Source organism: Sminthopsis crassicaudata, chromosome 3 (assembly GCF_048593235.1).
Source record: "Sminthopsis crassicaudata isolate SCR6 chromosome 3, ASM4859323v1, whole genome shotgun sequence".
Classification (NCBI taxonomy): domain Eukaryota; kingdom Metazoa; phylum Chordata; class Mammalia; order Dasyuromorphia; family Dasyuridae; genus Sminthopsis; species Sminthopsis crassicaudata.
Window position 1 is genome coordinate 154,615,197 of NC_133619.1, and position 25,658 is coordinate 154,640,854.

The following is a 25,658-nucleotide window of genomic DNA, read 5'->3' on the forward strand; positions in this document are numbered from 1 at the left end:
AGGTATAAGCATAACAAAAATACAGTGGTAATAGGGGAATTCTAATTTTAAAATTCCTTTCAATACTGGGACAACTATGTGGCACTATGGATAGACCAATGGCCCTGGAGTCTGAAGGAACTGAGAGCCTCAGACTCCTATTAGCTGTGTAACCCTGGACAAGTCACTTTACACTTAGTTCCTGAAAAAAAACAAGCAAACAAAAATATTTCAATATTGGAAAAGAGGCAATGGAGAGTTAGATTCTTAGTGGTAATACCTTATAAATTATTTCTACAGGGATATTTTGGGGACAGAATAAAAGTTGTACTATTAAGTAAGTACCCATTTATTATTCTTGCCAGTCTGCTTTTTAAAAAATCCTTAAGTATGCAAAACTGTCATCTTATCCAGTCAGTCAGCAAGCTTGTAAAGCATGCAGAATGTCATGGTACATGCTTGGGGAAATAACCAAAGAAACAGAAGACCCAAGCTCCAAATTCTTAGACTGTTGAAGCATTGCATCCTGTCACATTAGCATTCTTTGAAGATGTACCTTTTCTCTCTCTGGATTTAAGCTCACTGAATAGTCTCTTCTTGCAGCTGTCTCCCAACCCATAGAACTTTATCTTCCATTTTCTCCTGAATCTTTTTCTCCTTTGTGCTATTATTTATTAAACTTTTCAGCTGGTTCCTGCATTTTCACATCTACTTCTCTTAACTAGTTGTTCTGATGTTGCTTAAATGTCACGTAAGGGCGTGATCAAGGTAGGTCTTGGTACCTGAAATTCACTTCATCCAGCTAAAGTTTATTTCTTTCCTCAGTTTGGGAATTCTTTAGGCCCTTTCAACACTCCCATTGAGGGTTTCTTATGGCACAGACTATATTTGTTCCAATATTCTGTTAATGTGGCTTCTGCTGATGATTATCTTGAGTTTTTGATCCTGCCATCTGACAATTCATAATGATGTATATAAGTACATTTATTAGTATGGGGGCACATTGGGGAAAATTTTAGACCACTTTTCACTTTTACATATACTGTAAAACATCAGATAAATAATTTTTATTATTAATTTCCAAATAAAAAAGAAAATATACCATGTATCTGTAGTCTCACACAGCAATTATGACCAAAGCAGCTGTCTGAAATCATACGGAATATTTTACATACAATATAAATTCTAATGGGTTTCTTTTCTATAATCTTAGCTATCTAGTTTTATGAGAAGTGCAAAAATTACATCAGATCAGTGTGAAGATTTTCTTGGCTCATCTTTTTGCTGGAAAGCTATTGAATAAATATCACATTCTAAAACCTTTTTTTTTCTTTTCCATACTTTCTTTAGGAAAATTTGTTCCTTCAAGCAACAGCTTTGGTATGCATAATTATCAGGGAAGCACAGTTGTAAATTAGTGTGCATGAAAAACACATACAAAAAAGGCAGCATCTGATATTATATTGTACTGGAATTTGTTTAATTTTACTCAGAAGTGGTCCCTGTGCCCAGAGACATAGAAAGAAAGTGAATATGGAAGATAAAACTGAAACACCATTGATTATATAATAAGCACAGATGTCAATATAAAAGTATATTCATATATTCTTATTTATAAATATATACATACATATGTACATATGATGGGGGCAATAGCCCCTTTAAGATTCCTTGTCGATCTCCAACTTCCTTTGGGACTGACCTTTGATTACAAGATCTTGTCAAAACTACCCTTTTGTATTCCACAGGGAAATATCCTATCTGAGCCAGTTTGGGCTTGTACCCAGCCCCCACCGAATCTGAGCTGGCTTAGATTTTCTCAACCCCCACTATCTGCTCAGGTTTCCCCAAAACTATTTCTTCCTTATCTGAAAAGCCTGCCAAGAATTTGCCACTGCCCTAGGCTTCTTGAAGCAAATAAAAGAGCCTAGGAGGGAATCATCCCTTGGCAGAGAATCGAAAGATGCCAGCAACCATGCTTTGCCTCAGAGACTCTCTGTCCCGCTGCCTTTGGTGTATTTCTTCCTCTATCTAATATCTTTTACTAATCAGACTTTAACCTTGCTTCCAAACCCTGCAATAAATCTCTTTTTATTAATCTAGTTTTTCAGGCCTATAAACTCATTAACAGGGGACTCTCACCACCACTAGACCTCATTTAACTTTGTATCCTTGCGCCGAATCCTAAGGGGTTTCAGGGGAGCTCCATTTGACTCCCTGTACCCCAATCCTGCCACTAGACCTCAATTAATCCTAATTTTAATGAGGTTATACCTCATCATTCGGTATTTACCTCATCACATATGTATATATGTATTAAAGATTTAGCATAAAGATGATATGAAACTGTTGCATTAATATAAACTTTTCATAAATATATTAATAATAGTAAAGCTTTATAGTTTAAAAATCCACAAATATTTCTGGGAGATTTTGTATAATACTTTTTTGGCACTAAAACCAGTATATTTCCTTTGCTACTTTCACCAAACTAATTATTTCTGAATTTCAATAACCACAAAGATAATACACATTAAGACTTCAATGAAAAGTCTTCAGTTTGATAGAAAAATAACTGAAAAATCGATTACAACTTTATAGAGGATTTTTGAAAGGTCACAAATGAACAACAAAAAAGGAGTCCTTAAAAGTTTCCTTTTTTCCTATGTGTCAATAAGTCTTAGCATTGAAATCCTTTAAGTAAGTCATATAATAAAGGTCAGAGTCATTAGGGATACTGAAATGAAGGAGATAGAAAATGAAGGAACAACCTATTGAAAGTTAGCAACAAGGCTGGTAAAAGAGAGGATCAGGAACATTTTAAATTATAATAGTGCATGGGTCCATATCTCTTTTAAAGATAGCAACTGAGGATTTAGATGTAGGAAATACAAATCACCCCAATTATCTGAGTAAATACATAATTTTAGCTCAATTATAAGAAAATAATATGAATTAGCAAACAGCAAGCCAGCAATCACAAAGCATTATAAAGAAAACTATGCTAAGAAGTGGGCTAAGCACTAGAAATACAAAGAAAAAGCAAAAACAATCTCTGGCCTCAAAATTTTTGTTATTGTTACATTATTTCTAATTGTGCTTTTCAATGACCAAATGGTTGTATGCATATGAAAAGGGTCCTTGACACTGCAGGCAAGAACAATTGGTTGTATCCATATAGGTCCCCATTTTCTCAAATACAAAGCATCATGGAGAACAACTCAGTAGTTAACCAAAAGGTTATTTATTCATGGGATGTAATAGATGAGTTATTTTCAGAGTAATATAGCGTACAATCTATTATAATTATATGGTCGAGAAAGCAAGTCTCATTATCATAGGAGGCATATTGATTTAACTTTCATTCAACAAAATTTTCTAAGCATTTGATACATGTTAGGATAGGAGTTGTATCTGCTAGTAAATTATATCAAACTGGAATATTTAAGAAATCTCAACACTAGAGAAATTTGAAAGTTAGCTTCAACAGATAAATCTGAAATCCCAATTCTTCTTGTGTAAATCTTACATGTACAAATGTTAAAGTATCAGTGAGGGACAATGAATACTGGAAAACTCTATTAAAGTTGGAACTTCAAATTGTTTCCATTGTACTTACAGATCAATATACATTCTAATTAGATTTTTCCTCCATTGGTTGTTCAAAATCTATGTATTTTAATACAATTCACAAAATGGTAATATAAAAATATGTAACTTAAAAATAAAGTTTATAGTTGGATTTGGAAAGCTGAGCCTGGTCTGTTAGGCAAGAATAAGTCTCTCTTTGAATACATCTGGATTAAGTTATAACCAAATGCCAATAAACTGTCAGTACATTTTGGCAAAGTTTCAGAGAATTTATTTTATATTTACTTCAATGATACTGAGGATGTTCTGAACTCTTACTATTCTGTCCAAGATTTTGGTTGTTGCTGCCACTGTTTGAGGACTATTGAAAGGAAAACAAAACAAAACAAAACAAAATACCATATTCTTTAAAGCATTATATGTCCCTTCATATTCTGCCCAGCATGCCCAAGCATAGGAAATACTTTATTGGCAACTTTTGAATACATAAAAAATAAATTCACTTCATGCCAACCATTTTCCTCTTAGTGAATGCTAGTACATGATTATAAACCTGGACAAACGACCAAATGAAGGATTAAGATGTTCAAAGATTAGTCTTCAGGTAACAAAAGTTACCCATCCTACTGAAGATCAGAATGTCAGGGTAAGAGATGTTGCACTAGGGTTTGCTCTTGGTGCTCAAATCAACAGGCTGAAGGTTTCATTGCGCCCAGAAACTTGTTTTGTTTTTTTTTTTGTAATTTAACCCCAGAATACATTTTCCCCTATTCATTTCTGACATTGGCGCCATAAATATATGGTGTCTATAAAGAAAGTTAGACATATGAAATAATTCTCTTTCTTGTTAACAACAGGAATAGTCACAGATAATTATGTAACTTACCCTTTGGACAAAATTTCAGATATGATATATTATTATAGTGAGTTGGAGAAAAGTTATAAACCAATAATTACCCAGTGCAAATAAATGAAAAAGACAGGTATTTAGGACTCCTATTGATTAAATCAGGTCTCATTTCAAAGTGATGGAAAAAGTTGTTGTTGTTTTTTTAATTGGTTTTTCTCTTCTCTCCCCTCCTCCCCAATTGAAGCTAATCTAAAAAGTAAGAAATCTTTGTTCAGCTCTCCAAGTTTTCAAATGCCTAGAATAGGAGGACAGACATTTTCTTGATTCAAGGGACCATTATCTATGATGATACATGAAGACAATTTACAATTTTTGCACATACACCTATGTACCTATTGCATAGCTTAATTTAAAAAACCTAAAAGACTTTTTGAAAACATAATTCCTTTTGATAATTAGAACCATGTGCTGTTTTACAACTCCAGAGTATGATAAAAATGTACACCAACATTCATGAAAGTACAAACTTTAATTCACTAGTCTACAAACTTGAAGATTAATATTAATTAAAGAATTTTTTTAAAAGGATGAATTTTGAAAGTGATCAATAGTACTGAAAATGAAACAAATCAAAATTTTTAACTCTTATGGCTACATTATGCATATCAGAAGGAAAAGCTAGTCACTGAATATCCCAAAATATTTTACAGGTTCTCACATTAACCAAAATGTATCTTAGAAATGTTTTTTCAATAGCATTCCAGTTTTTTTCTATGTGATGTGAAAAAAATTAAGCCAGGACTCTATTATTCAAAAGAGTTTTCTCACATTTATATAAGAGCTCTTAAGGGATAAAGCTAGTAAAATAGCCAGACAATATTAAATTGAGGCTAATTTACCTACTGTCCAATATTTTCCACATAATGGAAAATTTTAAATGAGTCAATATTTCTATTTATTCTACCTTTCTATCATTAAAAATAAGAATAATACAACTTTTCTACTTTTTCCTAGCTAACAGTCCAAAGTAAATATCTTAAGAATATGTTCATGTTTCTTTGTGTGGCAGATGTCCTACACACAGTCCAAACTAAAGAATTACTTAATGATAGATAATGTGCTCCAAATAAACATCACAGATATCAGCATGCTAATAATACCAAGTATACTAAATGATTTACCCATAGCAAAAGAAGTGTATCTGCCACAGAAACACACTCCCCTACATTTTCTTTTTGGACTGGTTTTGTAGATGGATGTTGAGCTGGTACCATAACTGAGGAGCAGATTGGGTAGGATCTCACAGAGAAGTTGGTACTTTCAGCTTTCTACACTATTCAGTACTTCAAAAATCCAGCTCTTTAAAGACCAAAATTCTCTCAGTGGCACCATATTCTGATGAATCATGGAACACATTTTCTTAAAAATGGAAACATTAATACAAATAACCCGCCACACAAATATTGCTTACTTGTTTAAGTTTCTTCAGATCTTCATCAAGCTCGAGGTTGTCCAAAATAACAGCAACAAACAAACTCAGGAGAATCTACAAAATGATAAGATAGTGGTTAAAAAGAAAACAAATAGCACAATTCTCAGAAATAACCTAATCATTCATATATATATATATATATATGTAATTCCCTTCTCTGTTTTACAAATATACAGTATCCTATTAAATGGGGGGAAATTGAAAACTGGAAAACTAACATGAAATCTGCTATAAACTAAACATGAAAAAACATTAATTGAAAACACACAACACAAAATATGACTTTTTATTATGAAAATAGCTGCTCAAATTGAATCCTCTTTCTAAAATACAATGAACTATATGGTTAAAATAAAAGAAATACAGTGAAGCAAAAGTTAGCATTTAAAACAATTTTGTTCTTATATTTCATAGGAATTTTTTTTATATTTATATTTTCCTAATTAGTTCTAATTACAAGGAACTATCATGTTGGTGCATTTTACTAACATCATCCCTTTTGTATCTCATACTTCTTTTCCTCATTCACATTCATTCATCTAGAATTTATTAAAAGCTTATTATATGACTGGCACCATAGTAGGCTTTAGGAATAATATAAAGTAAAAAAAAAAAATCCTGCTCTCAGTGAGCTTACATTTTGTTTTGGTGAAAAAAACATGTGTACTTGATGAGGTATATACCTAATGATGAGGTCTATACTCAATAAAATTAGGATTAATTGAGGTCTAGTGGCAGCTTTGGGGTACAGGGAGTCAAGTGGAACTCCCCTGCAACCTCTTTGGATTTGGTGCAAGGAATCAAAGTTAAATGAGGTCTAGCGGCAGTGAGAGTCCCCTGTAAATGAATTTACAGGCCCGAAAACCTAGATTGATAAAAAAAGGTTTATTGTAAGGTTTGGAAGTAAGGTTAAAGTCTGGTTAGTAAAAGGTATTAGATAGAGGAAGAAATACACCAAAGGCAGCGGGACAGAGAGTCTGTGATGCAAAGAATATTGCTGGCATGTTTCAACTCTCTGCCAAGAGATGATTCCAGCTTGGCTCTTTTATTTGCTTCAAGGAACCTAGAGCAGTGACCAAATTCTTGGCAGGCTTTTCAGATAAGGAAGAAATAGTTTTGGGGAAACCTGAGCAGATAGTGGGGGTTGAGAAAATCCAAGCTAGCTCAGATCCAGTGGGGGCTGGGTACAAGCCCAAACTGGCTCAGATAGGATCTCTCCCCTTGGAATACAAAAGGGTGGTTTTGACCAGATCTTGTAAATCAAAGGTCAATCCCAAAGGAAGTTGGAGATCAGACAAAGAATCTTAAAGAGGCTACTGCCCCCCCATCATACTGATGACATATCAAAACCTAAGCAGGTGGGGAGGGGAAGGCTTTCTTTAGGATATGGGCCTTGTGCTAAGCCTTAAAGGAGGTCTGAGGTAGAGGTGAGGAGGGAATATGTTTTAAGACATGGGGCACTAGCTGTTAAGAGACATCCAGCAATTATGTTTTCTATCTATGAAATTAATTACTAAAAAGGTCAAAGCAACTTAGTGATTGCAGATTTCTTCATGCCCAATGAGAAAATAAATTTAGATGAAGCATTGTAACCCAGTTACCAGGCAAGATTTCTCCATAAAGTTGCTGTTGCCATTTTTGTTTGTTTGTTTGTTTTTTAAGATTTAGCGATAAAGATTTTATTTTCTCCCCTATTTTTCTGTTAATATGAAAATTGTCCTTTTAGATACATTGGTTAAATCACCACCCACAAACTAATATCTTCAAGCCCTCATATACATTCTTCCATGTGTAGCTTTGCCCTTCCCCTTTTCATTTGTCCATCCAAATCCTTAAAGGCCAGCTGAAAACTTGTAAATCCAAGCTATTAATGGACATTCCCATCCACAACATTTCTTCCCATTTCTTAGTTATGATAGCACTTTCTGACTGTGCTTTTTTGTTGTTGTTGTTGTTGTTGTTGTTGTTGTTGTTGTTGTTGTTGTTGTTCAGTCATTTCAGAAGGTCTTAACTCTTCATAAGGCCTTTTGGGATTTTCTTGGCAAAGATACTTGAATGGTTTGGCATTTCCTGCTCTAGCTTATTTTATAAATGAGGAACTAAAGCAAACAGGGGCAAGCAAACTGTCCAGAATCACACAACTAGTAAGTGTCTGAGGCCAGATTTGAAGTCAGGAACAAAAGTCATCCTGATTCCAAGCCCATTGCTCTGTCTCCTGTGTCACCAGTTATCCATACTATACTATACTACAAGAATTTTAAAATGTTTATTGATTTACTGATTTAATGAGATAGATGCTGCCTTGTTTTGGAATTCAGCTTTCAATATTACTCTACTGTCTTATTTGTGTCATTCAATCATTAAAGTCATGTCTGACTCTCAGTGACTCATTTGGAGTTTTATTTGCATTTCCTTTCCAGGTTCATTTTACAGATGAGGAAATTGAGGCAAATAAGGGTAAGTCATTTTCCCAACATCACATAGCAAGAAAGTGTCTGAGAGCAGATTTGACTCCAGGTCCTCTTGATTCTAGCTCCAACACTCCATACCCTCACATTCCCAAACTGTTGACGAAGAAGATTGTATGGGGAAGAATTGTAGCGCTAGAGTACACTAGATAGAGAAAATAACTTTAGCAATGATTTATCAACACAATTAGCACTGTATATGAAGAATCTTATGAGAAGGTAGAGAAAGAAGAAGCTCTGGACTAGATGTTAGGGGAACTAAGATTTTTTAAAAAATGCCTTCAAGCAACTTACAGTTTAAATAAATAGAGTATGAGGTATGGCATGGTATTAAAATAAATATGGTATGAAGTAGAATTTGATGAAGACCTAACTGGAGAAAGTGCTGTAGAAAAAAATAGAGGGGATGGGCAGAGCCATCATGGTAGAAAAAAAAGCATAATCCACTTGAGTTTTCCCCCAATTATCTCCAAAGACTTAAATAATGCCTTGAAACAAATTCTGAAGTGTCAGAACCCACAGAATTATGCAATGAAACAAATCTTCAAACCCCCAAATTTAGAAGGTCAGCAGGAAAGGTCTGTTGTATCAGGGTGAAAATGTAGTGCAGTCCAGTGCAGACCAGGTCTCCAAAAACCAGGAACAGGCCTTGAGAATGACTGCATTCATAGAGGCTTCCAGAGCTCTCAGCCCATAGACAACAAGACTGGTCAGAAGGAGATTACAGTGGCTAACACTGAGGCACTTTGTTGCTTTGGTTATATGAGGGTCCATCTCATAGAAAAACCATGAAAAGAGTCAGCAGTTTGATAAAGGAGGCATAAGAATATGATAAAACAGGTACAAAAATCTAAATGAAGAGAAAATACCTTGAAATGGAAAGAGAGGCTCAAAAATTCACTGAAAAAAAAATAATTCATTAAAAACATAATTGGCTCAATGGAATGAAAAGGTAGAAGGACTCATTGAACAAAACAATTCCTTAAAAATTAGACTTGGGTAGGTGGAAGCTAGTGACTCTATGAGATCAAGAAATAATCAAATAAAACCAAAAGAGTAAAAAAAAAAAGAAAATGTGAAATATATTACTGGAAAACAATCAATCTGGAAAATAGATCTAGGAATGATCATTAAAAAAAAGTACTGGGCTTCCTCAAAGTAATTATTAAAAAAATAAAAATAAAAACCCAGACATCATCTTTCAAGAAATTATCAAGGAAAATTACCTTGATTATTCTAGAAACATAGGGTAAAATAAAAATTGAAAGAATACATTGATCACTTTCTGAAAGAGATCCCAAAATGAAAACTTCTAGGAATTCAAATTCCAGAACTCCCAAGTCAAGAAGAAAATATTGCAAGCAGCCAGAAAAACCATTCAAGTGATATGGTACTGTGGTTAGGATAACACTAGATTTGGCAGCTTCTATATAAAAGGATAAAAAGGATTGTAATATGATATTCTGAAGAACCAAGGAGTTAAGATTATAACCCAAAAATCATTTATGTAGTAAAACTGACTTCAGGGGAAGAATGAATATTCAATGAAATTCTAAACTTTATTGATGAGAAGATCAGAGGGGAAGAGAAAATCTGGCTTCCAAACAAAAGACTCAAGAGAAGCATAAAAAGTAAAAAAGTAAATGGAAATCATTAGGAAATTAATAAGGTTAAATTGTTTGCATTCCTACATGAGAAGATGACACTTGCAATTTATTAGGGCAGTTAGAAAAAGGATAAATAGACAGATAGATAGATAGATACATAGACAGACAGACAGACAGATAGATGGATGGAGATGGATCCAAGACAACTCTAAAGAATTTAGGATGAGAAATGTTTTCCGTCTCCAGAGAAAAAAACTAATGGAGTCTGAATGCAGATCAAAGCACATTTTTATTATCTTTGTTTACTTTGATCGATGTTTTTTCTTTTATAGCACGACTAATAAAGAAATATGTTTTGCATGACTACACATGTATAACCAACCTGTATCAAATTATTTGTCTTACCAATGTGGAAGGAAGGGGCCAAAGGAGGAAGGAAATTTGGAATTCAATTTTAAAAATGAATGTTGAAAATATTTTTATATGCAATTGGGAGGATAAAATACTAAAAAGAAAATAAAAAGAAATGCTTACACTCAGAGGAAAAAAGAAGAAAAAAAAGTAGAGGAGATCAAGATCACTGTCAGAGTGGTGTTGGTGGGAGCTGAAAAAGGCTTTCTAAAAGAAGTGACACCTCATTTAGGTTAGAGAGTAATGTGTTTCAGCAGTCAGAAATGATGGAGAAGTGTATTCCAGGGATAAATAATGGCATTTACAAATGCTCAGAGGCAGGAGAATACAAGTCAATCCTGTAAGAGTAGTGTAGTTTGACTTTAACTTAGAGAGTGTGAAGCAGAATGGTGTAATAAAATAGAAATAGTATTCAATCTGGTCTAGGAGAAAGAATTTTGGATTCACAGTCAGAAGACCAATGATTCAAGTATTAGCTCTCCTGCATGTCATTTAAACCCCATGAACCTCAGTTTCTTCATCTTTACATGAAGTATGATAATGGCAGTCATGAGGAAAATGCTTTGGAAATTATAAATCACTATATAATTGTGAGCTTGTATTGTTTTTGCTTGTAAGGCAGTTTGCTTATATATTCTGTGTATATATGTATATATAGATGTATTTGTGTATATATCTGTATCTATCTATCTATCTATCTATCTATCTATCTATCTATCTATCTATCTTTCTATCTATCTATCTATCTATCTATCTATCTATCTATCTATCTATCTATCTACCTATCTATCCATCTATGAGCAGGAATGGACCGGACAGAAGAGAGTGATTTTGTCCTTAATATTTTTTTTATTGCTTTCCCTCATTTTTTCTTTTATTTATTTGCATTGGGGACCAAAATAATTTTGAGTGAAAAATTGGGGAGGAAAAGGTTTGGGTTTCCTGACCAAAGGAAGTCTTGATAAACTCCAATTTGATGCCGATGATTATTTTTTCCCCTTTAGTAGAAAGAAATGGAGGTTGACAAATCATTTTGAGTCTGAAGTTGGGTAGTTCTGTGCTTCAAAGAGTTTGTCAACTGGAACAAGAAAGAAAGAAAGAAAGAAAGAAAGAAAGAAAAAGAAAGAAAGAAAAGAAAAAGAAAGAAAGAAAGAAAGAAAGAAAGAAAGAAAGAAAGAAAGAAAGAAAGAAAGAAAGGAAACTGATAGAGACTAACTGCAGATGAAACATTAAAAAAAAGAATAATGATTTTAGGGGCAGCTAGGTGGTGTAGTTGTTAGAGCACAAGCCCTGAAGTCAGGAGGACCTGAGTTCAAAGGCTTCAGACACTTAACATTTGCTGGCTGTGTGACCCTGGGCAAATCACGAAGAAGAAGAAAAAGGTGAAGAAGAAGAAGATATTGTTAGTGGAATTGTAAACTAAACTAACTATAGTGATAAGGAATATCAAAACACAAACTCAGAAGATGACAAGTTACATTTCCTGCATTCAAAGCCTCAAGATAAATATGAATTCGTCTTGGCAGGGAAGAGCTGAGAAGGAATTTTAAAAAGCAAGTTTGAAAGGCAATGGAAAAAAAATTGAAGAGCAATGAGAATGATACAAAAAAAATAGAAAAACACAAACAACTTGGTAAAGAGGCACAATAAATTCTGAAGAAAATAATACTTAAAAACCAGAATAGGCCAAATGGTTAAAAAAAAAAAAAGGCAACAAAAATCTAATGAATGAAAAGAAGAGAAAAACAGCTTCAAAATCAAAAATTGATTAAATGGAAAAAGAGGTAAAAAATTCACTGAAGACAACTCCCTAAAATGTAGAAGTGAACAAATAGAAAAGTAGGAACCTAGACTCGCTGAAAAAAATTCCTTAAAAGTTAGAATTGGGCAAGGGGAAGCTAATGACTTTATGATACATCAAGAAATAATCAGGCAGCTAGGTGGTGCAATGGATAGAAAAGCAATCCTGAAGTCAGGAAGACGTGAAATAAAATCTGATCTGAGACTCTCAATACTTCCTAGCTGTGTGACCCTGGGCAAGTCACTTAACTCCAATTGTGTCAGCATGAAAGAAAGAATCAAACAAAATCAAAAGAATGAAAAAATAGAAGACAATGTGAAATATCCCACTGGAAAAAATAATTGCCCTAGAAAATATATTTATGATAGATAATTTCAGGATTATTGGACTACATAAAAGTTATAATCAAAAAAGAGCCTAGATATCATCTTTCAAGAAATTATCAAGGAAAACTGACCTGATATCCTATATATCTTAGTTATCCTATAACCAGAGGCTAAAACATAAATGTAAAGATCTAACAATCACCTCCTAAAACAGCTCCTAAAATAAAAATGCACAGGGATATTATAATCAAATTATAGAACTCCTGGGTCAAGGAGAAATCATTGCAAGTATCTAGAAAGAAACAATTCAAGTATGTGGAGGCATGATCAGGATAACATAGGATTTAACAGTTTCTACTGTAAAGGACTGGAGGACTTAGAATATAACATTCCAGAAAGCAAAGAAGTTGGGTTACAACCAAGAATCAGCTACCCAACAAATACTTCAGAGGAAAAATGGATAGTCAGTGAAATAGAGGATTTTCAAGCATTCCTGAAGAAAAAGATCAGAGATGAATAGAAAATTTGACTTTCAAATACAAGATGTAATAATAATAAGAAGAAGAAACCATAAAGGATTATGTAAGGTTAAACTTTTTATATTCCAACATAGGAAAATGATGTTTATAACTAGTAAATACTTTCTCATTATTGGACAGTTAGAACTAATATATATACATAGACAGAAAACAAAGGTGTGAGTTGGATGTAATGGTATGATTATATAAAAAATAAAATTAAGAGATGAGAAATAAGAATGTACTGGGAGAAGGAGAAAGGGAGATGTAGAATGGGATAAATTCTCTGCCATAAAAGAAGCCTGAAAGAGATTTTACAGTGGAGGTAAAGATAGGGGAAAGGAGGTGAATGGGTAAACCTTACTCTCTAGAGGGAATAATATACACTCGGTTAGGTTACTTACTTTCTCAATGAGGGGAGGAGGATAGAGGAAGGGAGAGAATTTGGAACTCAAAATTTGGAGAAAGAATGTTAAGATTATTTTTACATGTAATTGGTAAAATAAAATTTTAAATAAGAGTCAAAATAAAAACAAAGAAAAGCATCATAAAAAGCATCCTCAAATGAATGGAAAAGGAGTAGACAAAATCTCAAGGATAGAAACATAAGGCTTTTATGGAGTAGAAGCTAAGAACAGGGAGAGAAGAGACATAGTACCATGCAATAAAGTCCTATTTTCACTATTCTTTCTAATTGGCTGACAAGTTATGTTGTTTCTATAATTGCAAATACTGTCAGGATCTTCAAAATTCATTAACTTGTAAATTTAGCATCTTGAGGCAAATGCTGTAGGTCCCTACCCTAGAAAAAGGACTTAAATTACTTTTTATCTCATCTTAATACATAGGTGTGTATAAAAGAATCAATAGTTCAGAAATAACTGGATATTAATGTAAATCACAATTTCCTTTGAAAAAATAGTAACAATGCACATGAACAATCTAAGATAATTAGAAAATTATCTATAAATATTTGTTATGTATCATTATTCAATGTGATTTTTTCAAAATGGCCACATCCTGTGCCAAAAATAATGCATCTGAAGGATGTGTACCAAGCAGTATCTTAATGTAGTAGAGAACTTTTAAGAGTTTTATGCCATACCAATTTTTGAGAACTTCATAATGAATCATTATTAAGATGAAACACTTTATCCATTATAATTTGCCAACTCTAAATTATTCGGTCACCCTGCCCTGCTATAGTGCTTATAACATTTTTTATTTCTGAAACTACATTATTACCTCACGAAATATTATAATAGCCACTGCTACTTTAGAAATAAATATTTCTTCTACATGGGAAAATTCTTAATATTCATTAAAAATGCTGCATATAATCCTTAGTTCTATCCCCAACCACTAATAATTTTCCCCTTATTTTTTCACAAGTCTTTTTGGAAATTTTGAGAATCTAAGTCTAAAAATGAATTTCAAATTACAGAGGAAAGTTCAGAAGATAGGGCTCTGATTATATCTTTGGAAAGTTTTCCTTGGAGATATCCACAAAAACTGGGAAAAATAATGATATACAACTTGACACTGTATACATTGTCTATTTACATACATTGATATACAGGGGATCTATAATATGAAAAATGGGTTCAATAACCTTGTCCATTTTAGCTCAAAATTCTATGATCTTATGAAAAATATTAACAGTTAATAATGTGCAGTTTTATTGTCATAAAAGTTAATAACTTATAGTTAATATTGTATAGTTTCACTGTCACCAAATGACAACTGCTCTGCTAAGTTACAGCCTTAGGTTTATGTTTAGGGTGCCAAGAAGTTAAATCACTAGTACAGACCAAATATCCACGATGCTACAGGAAGATCACTAATTTAGAGATTCAAAGGATCTTAGAAGCATTCATGCCAACTGCTTCATTTTATAGTTGGGGAAACTGAGTTTCAGAGAGGAGAAGGGATTTGACTAGGTCTACACAAGGAGTAAATATCTAAAATGGAACTTGAAGGGATTTTTTTTTTCTGATTACTGTATTCATTGGGTCATTTTACATATAAAAGGAAGTTAATATGATCATTTCTCCTTAGCAAATACAACAACAACAAAAAAGACTTACTTCTTCACAACAAATTTATGGCTAATGGTTTAATTGGACAGAAACAGCATTAAGAGCAGTGGCAAGGACCCTGAAATTCAGATCAGAATAGGTCCCAGCTCTTAAACTTCCTCTTTATGTAACCAGGGGGAAATTTCATTTCATTTATTTGAATTTCTTGGTTAAAATGAGGATGATTTCCTTCCCAGGGCTTTTGAGAGGAAAAGTACTTTGCTGACCTAAAAATCCCACACACTTGTAAATTATTATCATTAAGCCTCAAGAGGCAAAGGGATAAGAGTGGGACTGGGAGCCAAATTCTAGCTATGGACATGTAACCTCTGTGACCCGAGCAAGTCAATTATATCTTTTTAAGGATGAGAATCTTCATCTTCAAAAAAATGGGACAGAAATAGATTAAGAGTTGTTAGCCTTTTTTTTTTTTTTTTTTAAATTCAGGTCTCTTTCAGTTTCAAAGTCTATCATCCTAGATGCTTTAGATTTTGTTGTGAACTCTCTCCCTCTCACTTTACTCAATAGATATTTTTGTCTGCATAGAGTATCGCTTCTAGGCTTAGTACAACTCACTGCTCAAGTTACTGAAAGTTGTCTTTTATTTTTATGTTTTGCTTCATTGCTTTTGAAGTGCCTTTCTCCATTCTTAACCTTCCTCTGGCTTGTTTCCCTTGTAGCATGACCTACTTTACATTCTAACTCACCATACAGTCATGCCTTCTTTCCCTTTCTTTCAATTTTCATTTTCTTTCTTTCTTTCTTTCTTTCTTTCTTTCTTTCTTTCTTTCTTTCTTTCTTTCTTTCTTTCTCTTTCTTTCTTTCTTTCTTTCTTTCTTTCTTTCTTTCTTTCTTTCTTTCTTTCTTTCTTTCTTTCTTTCTTTCTTTCTTTCTTTCTCTTTCTTTCTTTCTTTCTTTCTTTCTTTCTTTCTTTCTTTCTTTCTTTCTTTCTTTCTTTCTTTCTTTCTTTCTTTCTTTCTTTCTTTCTTTCTTTCTTTCTTTCTTTCTTTCTTTCTTTCTTTCTTTCTTTCTTTTTTTTAATAGCTTGCAAATGCTCTGTGGTTCCACCCATGTTCATCTCTCCACATAGCCTAAAGATGGCCCTTTAGTTGAAATGCCATCTTTAATCTTATTTCCTTTTTCAAGTGTGAACTTTATTAATAAGTGCTAGTTTTGTTTAATTTGAAGCTTATGCCTGAAACTCAGCAGGAGTCTGGCCAGCAGACTATAATCGGTTTTGTTTTGTTTTGGCATTTACAATCATGTCCTACTCTATATTATCTTGCAGCCTGTGGCTAGAAACAATTTCCATCTTTTTAATAGGATGAATTTAATCACAACAATATAAATTAGGATATTTTCAATGGGGATACAATGTCAGTGACTTTTAAAAACATCAAATTATATACTTCACACTAGATTATGTTGCATTTTAGCCCATCAATACAGATTTTCAGTACATGGATACTGTATAAGCTACATTAGGATTTCATTCCTTTGATATTTTCACTTAAAAGGTAATAAGAATATTTTAATGCCTGCTAAATTATTAATCTTTAAGCATTTTCTTATCAATTTTTTTCTTTGAAACCATTATAAGGGAAATTACACACAAACCTAGTGTTTCTTTCATGTGGTAAAAGTTATATGCATTCTATATTCACTAATCATAGACAGAATTGGGTTGAAAAGGGGGAGCATATTATCAAACTTAATTAAAGGACAATGTGAGAAGACAAAAACAGAGAGCAAACAAGCCATTTGATATGAGGGAGGTCCAAAAAGGGTGCTAAATAATGCTTATGGAATGTGCATTCACTGTGCATCCTGAGTTTAATTTTCATTCTAGGCTGACAAATTGGTACTCTCCAGGGGACAATGAGATGACATGCTGCTTTTTTGTTCCAGTACAAGCTGTAGGAAAACATGTTTTGCCATTTGGCACATGTCTGGCCCTGAAAAAATTGAATCAGAAACACACACAGTCAGATGGCACCACTGGCCAGAGTTTGCTTAAACATGATTGTTTATGGTTGTTAAAATAGTTAACAAGAAGGAAATAAATGCTTGCACAAGGGTTTAAATTTAATACATGTTAAAACTCAAAGACACCATCATGAAATAGGGTTCAAAATTACTAATAAGTAGCCCAAGGTTATAATCTTACACATTATTAAATATTCAGATGAGTTCTTTTGGAAAAAATCTTATAAATGAGGCATTACAAAAAAATCAACCAGCTCACTTTAGTGCCATCAATTTCAATACTTTGTATCAAGATTAATTATCAATTGCTGAAGAAGAATTGAGTATTGCTTGGACATCCAGAATTTTATTCATTTATAATACTACCTAGGAGAAGCAACCATGGTATGTAATAATTATAAATATTATAAAAATTAATGTAAGTAATTATAAATAAAAAGTATTATAAAATTTAATACGGTAATTACTAATAAACTTCACACTAGCAAAAAGATCAGAATTTGGCCCTGGATTTAGTAATATATTAGCTCATATTCTGACTTAGACATATGTTGTCTATATGATCCTCAGTAAATTATTCAATCTCTCAGTACCTAGACCAACTTTTGAAGATAAGATATAGAAGAGATCTGTACTGATGGAAGAAATTTCCTTGTGGCAACAAAATTACAACTCTAATTCCTCCTCCCTTCAGTTCCAGATACCATTATAAAACATTACAGGGTTAACAAACTAAAATACAGTGGAATTATGTATTCAAGCAGTTGTGTGACTTAAAATTTGATGTAACACAGAATATAATTTACAAAAGCCTGCATGTTTCCTTTGTGTGTCTTCATCAAAGATGCTCTTGAAACAAATACAATTTTGTTGAGATGAATAAATAAATGCTTTCTTGTTCATTTGATATGAAGTACTGTTCACTAAACATTTGGGATATAAACATAAAAAGGCCATAAAAAAAGCTTTGCTCTCCAGTTCACATTTCAAGGAGAGGAGACAACACATTAAAGAAAGATCAACTGCATTGCAGTTTGAAAAGCCTAGTAATCCTCCATCTTATCTAAAAGAAGAAAATTGTTGACTTTCACATCATCCAAGCTATGTGAATAGTCAAATAGTCTAGATAAAGAGTGCATTCTCCCAATCATGGGCCTTCTCACTTCATAGCTCTTTTGAATACCATTGAGGTAAAAATGTAATTATATTGTTTAGTAATTATTGACATTTTTCAGCACCCTTTTTTGGTAATAATACCCAACATTTTCCCCCTATTTGGTGTCTTCACTTTCTTAAGTCTTGAGAACTGAATTTTGTGTATTCTCAAGATTTTGTTGTCTTTTATGAATAATACAGTAATTCTTCTCATTTGATCTGTCCAGATACATTTCTTTTCTTTCTTTTTTCTTTTTTCTTTTTTTTTTTTTTGTAGCAGAAAAGTAAATGTAGTAATGGTAGAGTCCAAAGGTGACATTTTAAATATCACTGATAGAAAAAAAAATGTTGTTTTTTGGGGTTTTTTGTGGGTGAAGAAACCTTGACAGGGCTTCTTCATTTTTTATCTCTTTGTTGTTCTTTCAGTTTTCATTCTTAAATATTTTTTTCATGATCTGGTTTATTTGGGATCCATATATTTATTTTTGTCTTTGACTACTTTTTGCTGTATTGCTGCTCATAATGTGATAACTGTTCATAATTTTCCACCATAAGATTTTTTCAAATAAATTTCTATTCTAAGTTATTATAACTTGTGGCTATTATAGTTTTTTTATTTACCAATAAGTCAACAAGTATTTATTAAGTTTTTACTATGTGCTAGGCTAAAAGGGAAGGGGGAAAATAGTTTCTCCTTTTAAGGGCTCATAGTCTTAAATAGGATCAAGGTTTTGCTGACTAATGTGGTTTTAAATACTTTTGCTTTCATCTGTGGCAATTTATTATTTCAGTTTAAATTTATTAAATTCAGTAAAATTCATTCAATATTATCTGACACAGATGGAATTATTCTATGTCAATGCTTACTCTTTTATGCATTCCCCTAATTTTAATGTCACAAAGTTTAAAAAAAAACATCAAATTTGAGTTGTCTCAAACCATGTAGCTTCTCATTTTTTCTTCAAATTTAATGTAATATTATTAATTTTTATTTTGGCTCTAGAAAGCTGGTGAACTTTTTCTATATAGCTAATTGATGCATAAATGACTGACACTGGTAAAAAGCTAATTTTTTGTTTTGTAAACTATCATATAGTTTGTAATATCATATAGAGTGTAAATTTCACTCTATATATTATTTTCAGCTCACCATTTATGTTATTCTTTATTCTTTTTTTTAATTTTTATTTTATTTTATAATTATAACATTTTTTTGACAGTACATATGCATGGGTAATTTTTTACAACATTATCCCTTGCATTTACTTCTATTCAGATTTTTTCCCTTCCTCCCCCAACCCCCTCCCCCAGATGGCAAGCAGTCTTATATATGTTAAATATATTACAGTATATTCTAGATACAATATATGTGTGTAGAACCGAATTTTTTGTTGCACAGGAAGAATTGGATTCAGAAGGTAAAAATAACAGTTTACATTCATTTCCCAGTGTATTCTTTTTTTGAATCATCTATTTATGTTTATAGTCTTCAAAACTTTCTCTCTCTCATTTATTATTCCTATTATTATTATGTTTTCCAATAGTATCTTCACCATCTTTCATTATGAACACTCTAACATTTAATATCTAACAATTGATGAATATAGGATGTAAAGTAGGTATGTATCTTTACTAACAGAGGGATTTTCCTCACAGGGAAGTTCCTATGCTAACTGGAATTACAGATTTCTTCTCCCATCCACAAAATATTTTACATTATTTTTCATCTTTTATTTCTCTAAATGATTGTATTATTATTTATTAGAGGAAGCTGGTAGAACACTAAACAGAACATTGACCCAGGAAGACCAGTTCAAATTAGGCCTTTGAACTGATTTGTGTGATGATGGGCCAGTCAGTTAACTTCTTTGTCCCTCAGTTTCTTCATCTTTGAAATGGAATAACTGTATCTATCTCCTAGTATTATTATGAGAATTAAATAACATACTATTTGTAAGGCACCTAGTATAATGACATGTAATGAGCACCATATAAACCCTTTCTTTTCCTCATTAAAAAATGTACTATTTAGTCAAATTCTTGAAAATGTCCTCTTAGTATATGATAATAAAAACAAACAAGTCAACCTAGAAATTTTGGTAGGATCATGGGTTTGATTATGACCTTATCATCAATACTGACTATATCTTAAATTACTAATTTTTCTTTTATGTCTGTAAAGATATTTCCCTGTTGTATTTACAGTGAGGAAGCATGATGAAAAGAACTGAGAACTATATCTTCAGTAAGAAAAATCTATGTTCATCTCATCTCACACACTTACTGGTTGTTTGTCAATAGGCAAATCATAAAAACAGTTTTCTTAACTTAGTCAAACAAAAGCATAGAACTTAATGAGCTCTAAATTCCATTCCAACTGTAAATCTGTGATCCTGTGTGACTTGGTAGATTGATTCTGAAATCATTAATACTTTATGCTATTATGCTAAATGAAATTTTTTATACTTTCTCTTTTTCCCAAATTTTGTTAAGTACATAAAATCTTTTGAATTTTGTGGATTTATTTTAAATTTTGTTTCTTTAGTAAAGCTATTAATTATGTTACTTTTTTCCAATTGATTCTGTGTGGGTTAAGATTCCTTTCTAATTCCCAACCCCCATGAATTCCAATGGGAGATATCCTGACTCTCCCAGCCCCTATCAGATCTGAGCTAACTTGGGCTGTCCCAGCACCCATTCTAATGATCTGCTCAGGTTTCCCAACCCCCACAAATAGCTTCCTCCTTATCTAAAAACCCATTGAATTCTATTCAAATTCTAACCCTGGCTGAAACCCAGCCAGGAGCCAATATGGGACTCCACCCATGAGCCCCTTTATATTAAAAGGGGGAAACTGTAGCCCACTCTTTGCAGGAGTCCCAAACATGGCATCCTTACGCCGGCCATGTGAAGAGTTCCTGCCCACCGGTGCCAGCCCTGGCCCTGGTGTCTTTCTACCTTCTCACCTTATGTCCAAACCCCACAATAAAACTCTTTTATTAATCTAGGTTTTTGGGTCTGTAAATTCTTTTACAGGGGACTAGACTTAATTTAACTTTGTATCCTTGTGCCAAATCCAAAGGGGTTGCAGGGGAGCTCTATTTGACTCCCTGTAATCCAAACCTGTCACTAGACTTCAATTAAACCTAATTTCATTTAGCTACTTACTCCTTACCTAATTCTCATCAATTCTGTATTTCAGGGGTTCTTAATTTTTTGGTTTTGTTTTGTTTGCATCATGAATCCTTTGGGCAAGCTGGCAAAACACTTCTCAGAAAAATTTTTTTTTAAATACTTAAGATTAATTACAAAGGACTAAAAAGGAAAGAAATTTTAGGCAAAAACAGTAATCAAAATATTTTTTAAGAACTTTTACCCTAGTCCAACAAAGCCAAGAGGAAAATTACCTTACTTCTAATGTTTACATGTCAGTGGCAGAGAAGAAACTTAAACACTGATATTATGACACCAACATATGGCTTAAACTATTTTGACTGTGTTACAGTTTTGCCAATCAATTCTGTTCTATAGTTCTGTTTGCCATACCTTCCCTAATACTCTCCACTAGCCTCTTGTGATTTCCAGCTTATGATGTTTTATTTAAACAGTAAGGTTGCAAAAATAATGGTATAGCATAATCTTGTAGAAATACATGTAATTATTAAACCTAATAACAACAAATCATCTTATACTGCATAACATTTTATGACAATGATAATAAACAAAGGAGAAGGAAGAGGAGCACTAATTTAAAAAGTAAAATAAGACAAAAATGAAGACATATGGATTAAGCAGCTAATATGCAAGAAGTTACACATTGAAAAAGTCAATCTCAAGTATCTTAGATAAGAAATGAAAATAATATGAGCAAAATAATAATAACTATCTCCTATTAACAGGTCATAAATATTATTCTTTGATAAAGCATACAAGTAGTGGTGTATCTATTAAAATGACAAGTATAGTAACTTTGATTAAAAGAACAGATCCATAAAATACTGGAGCTCAAAAACATGCCCAAGATTGGCTATTCCAAGGGATCTGGAAAGAGATTGCCTCTTGGTCTAATTCTTTTAACATATAAACAGAATTCATTTTTCCCATCACTTTCTTATATCTTGAAAATCAATGATATAATAAAGCAAGTCCTCACAATGCTTTCTGTTTCCAGGTGTGCCCACATGAAATTGCTTCTTCCTCTCTAGTATGAGCTGACTCTAGCAAGCCACTACAGTTGTTAGCCATGGATTATTGCCATAGATATTATGGAAAAGAAAGTCAAGATTTTGAAATTAAAAAAAATACTTCACTATTTGCAATGTTCCTCTCATATACCACAATGCTTTCTACATGGATTTCCCCACATTCTTTTATCTGCTATTCAGCTATATAGTTTGCAAACAATTGCTACTCAACTGACATTTTTCTAAAATGATCAGTGAATTAGGAAGGGTTTAAGACATAATAACTAATGTCATCATAGTGCTTTATATATAGTAGTTACTGCAAAAATTATTTCCTTTTTATAGATAGGGAAACTGAAGGGAAAAGGAGGGTATGTAATTTGTCCATTGGTCACATAAATGGTAAGTGGGAGAGGCAGGATTCAAATCCAGACTCTTGTTAACGCTAAATGTAGACGTGTTTTTCATTTCAAAACATCACCTCCCATATCTTGAAAGCAGGTCAGGTCCAGAATTTGTACTTTTCATTTGCCTCAAGTATGGAAATAAAAGCATGGTACTAGATCAGTCATAAGTTTCTAGTATTCAGGGCTGCTTCTTGAAGATATGGCGGTCCCATTCACTGACACAGGCAATTATACTGTTACACAGGGCTATACAATATCTTTTACAGTGTTCATTAGCTAATAATTTATAACTTTATTTACCCCTACCATGGAAATGCATCGGGGAGTGATTTCTGCTTTTCTGACAGGATTGTATTTCTCATGGATTTTAGTATTTCATTTTGTCAAGCTATTCCTTCACCTACCATCATGCATTTTTCTCCCATGTGCTTCTTTCAGGAGAACACAGCATGAAAACATTGTGCTGATTTCTAATTAACAAATAGCACCCTGAGGTCTTAGTCTTCTGTCTCGGTTTAATTACAGCTGTGAAGAGAATGTAATGAAACTGAGCAGAGTGTCTCTACATGATAAACAACAAGCCTTGGTTTCACTGTTAGATTATCTGATCTGTGAATGCTTACAATGGTTAAAAGTGCCAGATGAGCAAAGGGATCTAGTTCTTCTAGCAAGGACCCATACCTGGTAAAGGGCAACTACTTCCTTTAGAAATTTGAAAGCTAGTCCATGACATGTGGGAGATCAAATATTTAATCTTTTGCTTCTCATGAAGAATTTTATAATCGATTAAATATGATGCTCATTATAAAATCCAAACTAAAATTAAAAACAATGGTGATAAAAAATTTCAGTGTTTCATGTCTAACTTACCAGAGTAGCGAATAGATGATAAAGAATGAAGTAGATGGCAACCACAGGTGCCCACATGTGGCCTACAGCATTGAGAGTCTGGTCCATGACGTCTACCCATCCTTCCTGTGTAAGAATCTGGAACATTGACATAAATGCCTAAGAGAAAAAAAAAAGAAATGTATTAAGATACAAGCATTAGGCCTGAATTGATGCTGAAAATTGGTTTATGCAGATATAATTTCAAAATGTAGGCTGTGAGAGTAAGAAAAGTCAGAATGAATGACTATCATCTAGGCATATTTATGGTTAAGAAGAACCAAGGAATAAACTTGTAAGAATAATAATTTAAAAATTAAACATATGGTATGGGAAGGTGAGAATTAGAAAATCATTGATACAATTATTCAATAAATATTTACTCAAGGCATTCCTGAAGTGATAGATATATCTGTATCTATATATCTATATCTATATCTACATCTATCTATCTATCTATCTATCTATCTATCTATCTATCTATCTGTCTATCTATCTATATATGTAGTCCCTGCCTCATAGAAATTAGAGTCTAGTTGGTCAGATAAGTTATGAAGGAAAATAATGAAGAAAAAAGGAAAAACAAAAACCAAAAAAAAGCTTAGTAAATTGAATGAACATATAAAGAAATCTGATATTATATGTAGTAATAATCAAGGTAAAATATGAAAGTACATGCTTTCAGTTGCTTTCAATTGCTCACAAAGTGCCAAATCAAGTTGTTCCCCTTGTTCCCATTCTTTCTTTATTTGTATGGTGACTATAAGGCTCTTGAAAGTAGACCACTGCCCCATGGAGATCAGTTGGAAACCTAATGTAGCTCAATCATGCTGATTAGACACAGGAGAGAGGAACTGCTTTTATATTAATTAATCTATTAGAGAGAATTGATTAAGGAACATAATATTTCAAACACAGTCTTAAGCATTGGGGATAAAAATGCAATGAATCAAATAGTACCCTTGGACAAGATGATTATGGCTGCTTAAATTCTCATCCACTATTTGTTATTTAAATGGAGCTTTTTCCCAAGGAGATACTTTAGAAATCTGTACCTAACGGTCTGAAAAGCACCCTCAATTTTCCCAGGGATCTACTCTCAAATACACATGTTCAGAAATAGTGATTTAACATATCCTCAGTTTCCATACACTTGAATTAATTAAGAACTCCATACTTTCAAGTATTTTTTCAAAGTAAATACAAACTCTTCAACTAGTACATAAACACCTGGGAACTAGACAGCTTCTAATCTTGTTCATTTTCTAGCCCAGAAAAGGAAAGAATTATTTTTAATAACTGCAAACTGGTGTTAATTTTTTTCACTGATACATATATGTGCTACCTTTTTAGTGTACATCAAACAAAGAGCTGTGTTAATTCAAAGAAATGCAAGAATGTTCTGGTGGGAAAGAAAGAGGGAAGGCTTCATGGAAATATTTGAAGGATTAATAGAATTATTTAGATAATGTTATAACAGGGAGTACTTTAGCAGAAACAATGTGAACAAAGGAATGGTAGTGAGAGGCCATGGATTGTATTTTGGGAATAGCAATTTCTCTTTTTTGGATAGAGTTTTGAAATAGAGCAATGAAGGATTGTCTAGAAAAGAAGGCTGGGAGTTCCCTTGGAGGTGTGTTGGTAAATGTTTAACAATCAGCTGTCTAAAATCCATGTTTATATAATTTATTTTAAAATTTAATATGCATTATTAACAATTTGCTTTAATCTTCCTAAATCTAAAAAAAATTAATGATAAATTGAGCACTGATTTATAGCCAACTTTCAAGGCATAAATGATCATATGCTGAAAAATTAACAGCCAATGCAACTGCTGAGAGCTGACTTCAACAAAACCTGTGGTTGGTTCCTTGAAAACCAAGTTAGGAGGTATTAAATAGCCTATTTGATCAAGGA

The 25,658-nt window shown here is 32.8% G+C and overlaps 1 protein-coding gene across 7 annotated transcripts in view; it reads right to left on the minus strand.

Annotated features, from left to right (window-relative positions):
• NALCN (sodium leak channel, non-selective) overlaps positions 1–25,658 on the minus strand; it is a 518,736-nt gene that overhangs the window by 143,190 nt on the left and 349,888 nt on the right. For all 7 annotated transcript variants that reach the window (XM_074299465.1, XM_074299466.1, XM_074299463.1 and 4 more), the window contains 2 exons: positions 23,724–23,861; positions 5,892–5,966 (listed from right to left, as the gene is read on the minus strand). In XM_074299465.1, the coding sequence (XP_074155566.1) occupies positions 5,892–5,966; positions 23,724–23,861 (213 nt within the window). The remainder of the gene's footprint in view (positions 1–5,891; positions 5,967–23,723; positions 23,862–25,658) is intronic.